General features: G+C 52.6%; 2 protein-coding genes across 2 annotated transcripts; one reads left to right on the top strand and one right to left on the bottom strand.

Annotated features, from left to right (window-relative positions):
* Window positions 1-519: 519 nt before the first annotated feature.
* Window positions 520-4,417, bottom strand: LOC119111695 (protein adenylyltransferase SelO, mitochondrial). Its single transcript, XM_037235499.1, has 6 exons — window positions 4,337-4,417; window positions 2,655-3,156; window positions 2,006-2,136; window positions 936-1,651; window positions 640-782; window positions 520-553 (listed from the first exon to the last, which is right to left on the bottom strand). Exons 2-6 carry the CDS (start codon window positions 3,023-3,025, stop codon window positions 520-522), a joined length of 1,395 nt encoding a protein of 464 aa, XP_037091394.1. The 5' UTR covers window positions 3,026-3,156; window positions 4,337-4,417.
* A 421-nt stretch (window positions 4,418-4,838) lies between these two features.
* On the top strand, window positions 4,839-5,901 carry LOC119111937 (triosephosphate isomerase). The gene has a single exon (XM_037235818.1). It carries the CDS (start codon window positions 4,942-4,944, stop codon window positions 5,725-5,727), a length of 786 nt encoding a protein of 261 aa, XP_037091713.1. The 5' UTR covers window positions 4,839-4,941; the 3' UTR covers window positions 5,728-5,901.
* The last annotated feature ends 589 nt before the right edge of the window (window positions 5,902-6,490 follow it).

Below are 6,490 nucleotides of genomic sequence, written 5' to 3'. Positions count from 1 at the left end.
TGCTGCCGTGACTGAACTGCCGTGCGTAGAGTATATTCAATATATCATCTGGTTCGTTATGCTTTCCCAGACAAGGGTTTCCAAATGTTTCCCGTCCACCGCCGTTGTCATAGTGTGTTCATCGCTCACCCCGCACAGTCATGGTCCGTTTCTTAAAATATGAGACGGCGATCCATGATTGCAATAATAGAATAAACTGTCATGCGAATCAAATAAACAGCTAGACCGTGCTGAATCCAAGCACTTCTTGTGTTGTTTCACAGCACGGTAACAATTATGCGCACGCCGTTCGCGTTTCAATCACACAGCCAGTACACCCATCGCCCATTCGCGCCCTTCCGCAAGGCGAACCAAAGCCAAAGGCTCATATTGTCGGCACGTAACAAGCTTCATCATCCGATCACGGCCCCGCGGGCGCAGTCCATCTCCACCGCACAGCTGGTGAGACTTCGAGACGACTGGCCGAGCTGGAACTGGAGCGACGGACGTTGAAAAAGCCATGGGTAGCCAATCGCTCTGCTAGCGCGACTGGCGCGACGACGGCTGGCCGCTCCTGTCATCCGATGGCCGAGGGCTCAGCTGGAGCAGCTGACGCTGAGCGTGGCGGCCCAGTCGGGCGGAGGCGCCGCGTACCCGCGCTCCTCGGCCGCCAGCTGCTCCCGGTACGGCTCGCGCAGGATCTCCAGCAGCGTCTCCAGCTCGTCGAACTCGCCGCGCTCGGCGCCCTCGATGGCGCGCTGTGCCACCCAGTTGCGCAGCACGTAGCGCGGGTTGGCGGCCCGCTGCGCGGCGCGGCGCGCCTCCTCCGACACGCCGTCGGCCGCCAGCTGCGCGGCGTACGCCGCCGCCCAGTCGGCCCAGCCGGCCGCCGCCGCCACGCTCTTCAGCGCCCAGAGCGGGCCGGCGTCGCCGTCGCGCAGCTGCGCCAGCGAGGCGTCGCCCAGCTGCCGGAACGTCATGGTGAAGTCAGCCGCCGTCTGCTGCATGAGCGCCAGCAGACGCTGCGCCAGCCGCTCGGCCTCGGCGCTCGCCGGCAGACCGAGCCGGGCGCTGAATCTGCGCCGCCACTCGGCCGCGAACGCCTCGCTGTAGGTGTCGAGCGCGCGCTCCAGCCGGCCCGCCTGCTCGGTCGTCAGCAGCGGCCGCAACGCCACGCTCAGCTTTTGCACGTTCCAGCGGCCGATGCGCTCCTGGTTGCCGTACGTGTAGCGGCCCATGTCGTCTGAGTGGTTGGGCACGAAGTCCGGGTCGTACGCGTCGAGGAAGCCGAACGGGCCGTAGTCGATGGTCACGGAGAGGATGCTCATGTTGTCGGTGTTCATCACCCCGTGCGCGAAGCCGACGCTCTGCCAGGCGGCGATCATGCGGCCAGTGTCTGCCGCCACCCGGTGCAGTAGCTGCTCGTAGCTGTCGTCGGCCGCCAGGTCGATGTCCGGGAAGTGCCGCTGGATGACGTAGTCGGCCAGCAGTCGGAGGTTCTCCACGTCACCGTCCGTGGCCAGCATCTCGAACGAACCGAAGCGGAACCAGGAGTGCGCGAGCCGCAGCACCACGGCCGTCCGCTCCAGCACCGGACGGCCGTCGTAGAAGGCGTCACGTGGCACGCGGTCGTCGCTGATGACCAAAGTGGCCGCCCGGGAGGTGGGCACGCCTGCCGAACCGGAGGCGCACGTCACTGTCGGTCGCGCCGGGTCGCGCCGCTGTCAGCTGGCACAGTGGCAGCGTGCTGGTCTCATCAATAACTCGAGATACTGCACACAGGTGGCCACAGCAGCCATGTGCATGATAACGCCAAAATGTGCCATGTGAATGCGCCAAAATGTACGTGATAAGTTACGCTGTCACGTGTCACGCGTACCGTTACTCACCGTGAAGAACTCTACTCTGTCCCTAAAATCAATTGGCGGTAATAGAAGCGCATGGCCGGCAGGCCAGCTGGAGCCCACCTCTCGATCAGCCACAGCGGGATGCTCGAGCGCTGGCGGCGGTCAACCGCGCCACTCACCCAGGAAGTGCATGGCCTCCGAGCAGAGGAACTCGCGCACGGAGGAGCGCACCACGGCGCGGCCGTCGCCGAACCGGGAGTAGGGCGTGCGGCCGGAGCCCTTCAGCTGCAACTCCCACCTCTCGCCGCGCCTGCCGGTCACAGCCGCGGTCAGCGTCATACCCAGATCGCAGAGACACGGTCACAACTGGGCAGCTCTGACAGGCGGGAGGCACTTAACAGGAGGCAGAAGGCTACCACACATTGGCAGATATGGACTGAGGCACCAGTGGGAACTGTACTTCCATCGGTCGAGCGCCGTGCATTTCACGCAATTGGCCAACTACTTACGCGGGCCCACAGAAAGCACTGAGGGTGTGCTAATACAAGACATCTGTTAGCACCGAAGAAAAGCTAATAGATGTTTTAGCACATGTCCTTTCATTTCATTGGTTCATTTCACCCTACTTAGCAGCCTATAAGGCTTAGCTTAAAGGGTAAGATGGATTTGCAACTTTGACCTCTCATATCCGTGATAATCATCTTTGCCGCGGCTGGACAGGGTAACAATTTCTGATCACCTTTTTACGGGTGGTTGCGTAACTACAAAAAAGCGACCAAGTCCGGTCGGAACTGGCCGAGCGGTGGCAGCCAACGCGGTGATGCTCACCGGTTGGTGTACTCGCCGAGCAGGTGGGCGCGACCGTCCCCCAGCTGTTCGGCCCAGTAGCCGAACTGGTGGCCGCCGTAGCGGTGCGCGAGGGTCGGCACGCCCGGCAGCGCGTCGTTGCCGGCCACGATGTCGACGAAGTGCGGCAGGCGCGCCGTCTCCGGCTCCAGGTCCAGCAGCGCCAGCGCCGACTCGGACGCGGCCGCCAGCCGCACGGCCGAGCGGAACGGAGTGGGCCGCACGGCCGAGAATATCGCGCCGCGCACCGAGAAGCGCACGTTGTTCTCCTTGTTTGGGTCCAGCGGGAACGCCTCGTACGTCTCCTGGTGCCACTTGAGTGTCTCTTGCACAAATTGTGTGAAGTCGCACATTGTGTCAAAAATCTGGGTGGCTTGGCAGAGGAAGGCAGTCAGATTCAGATTGGTGTTGTAACAGCTTTGTGCTGTGATTGTCCAGTGGCTTATCTTCCCAAAATGTTGTATCTTGTCAGAGGATGATTTTTCTAGAAGTTGCAGGAAATCACTTTGCGTGACCAATGCATGGCTGACCACAACAAAGGTTAATACCAAGCATTTAAAAATGCTAACCATAAGCATTCATAGAACAGATATTATATTACCTGATTAGCAGTCACTTGACTCCCTGAGGAAAGTATCTAGGATGAACAGCAAGTACACAGCAGGTCAGCATAGTAATATAACAGTCAATGGCTCTTTGCTTGCATGAAATATCCACTGTTTTTGGTGTTGTATATTCAGCCAGACAGTATCCAATGACAAACAATATTGCATGAGCATCTATGTTGTAAAGATATAACAACATGCACTGTACTGTTCATTAATTTTCACCAGCAAACATTCCATGTTACACTTAAGCATGAGCATGCATTGAAGATGAACACACATGTTTTGATTCACAAGCCAGAAATGATTTTAAATGCACAACTGCTGATATCCATGCTTCTATGATGACTTAATTTTGAAGCCTACCTGCTGACAGTGAATATAAAGAACCTGATAATGGTGAAATAAACTGACATAAGCAGGCATGTCAATGCCAAAGCATGGCTTTTTCCCCTGACCTAATCCTTCAAAAATGCATCAGTAAACTGAAGTCCTGTTAGGTGTTAGATGCATCTGCATCCAAAGCAGCAGGGATGCCAAACTCCAATGCAACAATACATCCATCATAGTAATCATTGGTCATGGAGCTAACTGATAAGCCACTGAAACATTGAGACAACAGATAGAAAATGATGGTGCCCAAGTAAGCTGGCCATATTCCTTAATGCAGGACAAGGACCAAGTGCATGTACTCTCTGAAAGGTCCTCTGACCAAGGGAGCACATCATAAAGAGAACATATTAAGATTTTTGGAAGTTCATTTGGGAAAACATACATGGCAGGTCATGTTCCACTGTTTGATTTCATCTTTAATGCTTTGAAACACTGTCGCTTTATGCCTGAAATTGGTGGTAAATGTGCATCAAATTTTGGGCTCTCAGATTTATGGTGAGCATGCTTTGAAATAATTGCTGGGATGTCACGGTCATATCAGGAATGTTCTATGCAAGACACACTTTGGCAGTCGGGCACCCATTCAACGCACCATCATCGCAAAACATCCGGCAGCTAACAATCAGATCAGAAAATCACATGATAATATATTCGTGACATGCAGACCTGCAATCCCCAAAACTCTGCGGAAACGCTTTAGCCCCTATAATGCCCAAGCAACTCCCCACACCGACGTTACATGCATCAATTGCTCATCGATGCTTTTTTCGAGGGAAGTGCACCGCGCCAGGAATAGAACTTATGCGCGGTGCTATAACACAGATAAATGCTACCAAATCCCTGCCAACTACCTTGACCTCTCTAGAGGTCACTGCACGTCGCTGCCCTGGAAGAGTGGGAATCTGGATTATCACGTGCCATTTGACGTCACAACAAATTTTCACTTGGCATTGTGTTCGACTCTTCAAAAAACGTAGGGCTGATTAGGATCATTGCTTGTGTGTTGCCTGTTTTAGAGTGTAAATTGGTTTGTAACAGGTACTTCACTTCCATTTTTTTTCAAATTTGTTTTATTTTATGTCATATCTGTAGCACCTCAGGGCCGCCAGCGGATCCGATCGGTGGTGCTATTGTTGCTCAAAGTATTCTGCATCGGTCCCACGATCCTGGAAATCTGCAGTCGGGGAGGGGAGTTGGACCCTTTGGGAGCGCGGAATCGGTACGTGAAAGTGGTTAAGGTATAGAGACAGGTAGTTGCAGTAGCATTTCAAATGCTTAGCTGCCTGTGCGCAGACAATCAGGCCTCGAAGATGCCTCGCAGATTCTTTGTGGGAGGAAACTGGAAGATGAACGGGGATAAGGCGAGCATCGACGGCATTTGTGAATTCTTGAAGCAAGGCCCCTTGGACAAAAATGTGGATGTCGTTGTTGGAGTTCCGGCGGTGTACCTTGAGTATGTTAAGGCAAGGTTGCCTGAGGATGTGCAGTGCGCTGCCCAGAACTGCTATAAGGAGCCAAAAGGGGCTTTTACAGGCGAGATCAGCCCAGCTATGTTGAAGGACATTGGGGTGGAATGGGTAATCCTGGGACACTCAGAGCGTCGAAATATTTTTGGAGAATCAGATGAATTGATTGCTGAGAAGTGCTGCCATGCCCTGGACAATGGTATGAAAGTCATCCTCTGCATTGGAGAGATGTTGGAGGACAGAGAGGCAGGCAAGACCGAAGAGGTAGTGGTGCGTCAGCTCACTGCATGCGCCAAAAAGATTAAGGAGTGGGCAAATGTTGTTGTGGCTTATGAGCCTGTCTGGGCCATTGGTACGGGCAAGACTGCAACTCCTGCTCAGGCTCAAGAAGTCCATGCTCAGATTCGGAACTGGATGAAGGAGAAGATCAGCCCAGATGTTGCAGATGCAACTAGGATCCTGTATGGAGGATCTGTGTCAGCAGACAACTGCAGAGAACTGGCAAAGCAGCATGATGTCGATGGATCCCTGGTGGGAGGAGCATCTTTGAAGCCTGACTTTGTAAAGATAGTCAATGCCAATGTCAAGTAAACATCTTGTCCACGTTGGCATGCTTCTGGAGGCTGGAGGCTATTTAATGCATATATGCATTATGGATGCAGATTCATGGTCTGGCTTGATATTTAGTCATTTCTTTTCTGGCACAATGTGATAGCTGTTATACCATGGACATATAAATGTGACAAAATAAATTGTGGCAACCAATTTTGTGTTCAGAAACTGGCTGTAGCTGCACAGATCCTGTTTTCCATATACACCTGTCCATCTGGAAGTTGCCCATCCATGCAACATGCTCTTGTCTGGTTTTATAGTTTCTGAAATCAACTGTGACTCTGGCTCAGCACATTAAATCGACTAACCTGCCCCTTAACAGCACAGAGTTATTGGATTTGGTTATGGTACTGATGATGCCTTATAATCCAAGCATTTTTTTCTGATGCAGCTGATCCAAGTGCAGACACCTAGTAAGCAAGTCTTTGCCTTTTGTTCATACAGCCTGCATAGCATTACCATTTTTATAGTAGCAGTCTTAAATGATTGTGATCTGATGGATGTATGACCAATGAGGCTGTCATGTATAGGTACTGATATGCACCATTATTTGTACTTAGATCATTTCATATTTACTCATCCATGCTGTTGCATGCACTGCTCCATTGCTTGAGTTGATTCAACCATTAGCTTGGTGGGGATCAAACCTGATGCAGGCATGCATTAAGTAAAAGCATTGCTCCCATCCTGAGTGGATGAAAATTAATACATTTTGCAATCAATTCTGACCACACCCAGAGCA

Source organism: Pollicipes pollicipes, unplaced genomic scaffold, assembly GCF_011947565.3.
Source record: "Pollicipes pollicipes isolate AB1234 unplaced genomic scaffold, Ppol_2.1 Scaffold_7261;HRSCAF=8764_pilon_pilon_pilon, whole genome shotgun sequence".
In the NCBI taxonomy this organism is placed as follows: domain Eukaryota; kingdom Metazoa; phylum Arthropoda; class Thecostraca; order Pollicipedomorpha; family Pollicipedidae; genus Pollicipes; species Pollicipes pollicipes.
Note: the sequence above shows the minus strand (reverse complement) of the source record. Positions and strands in the feature narration are given on the sequence as shown.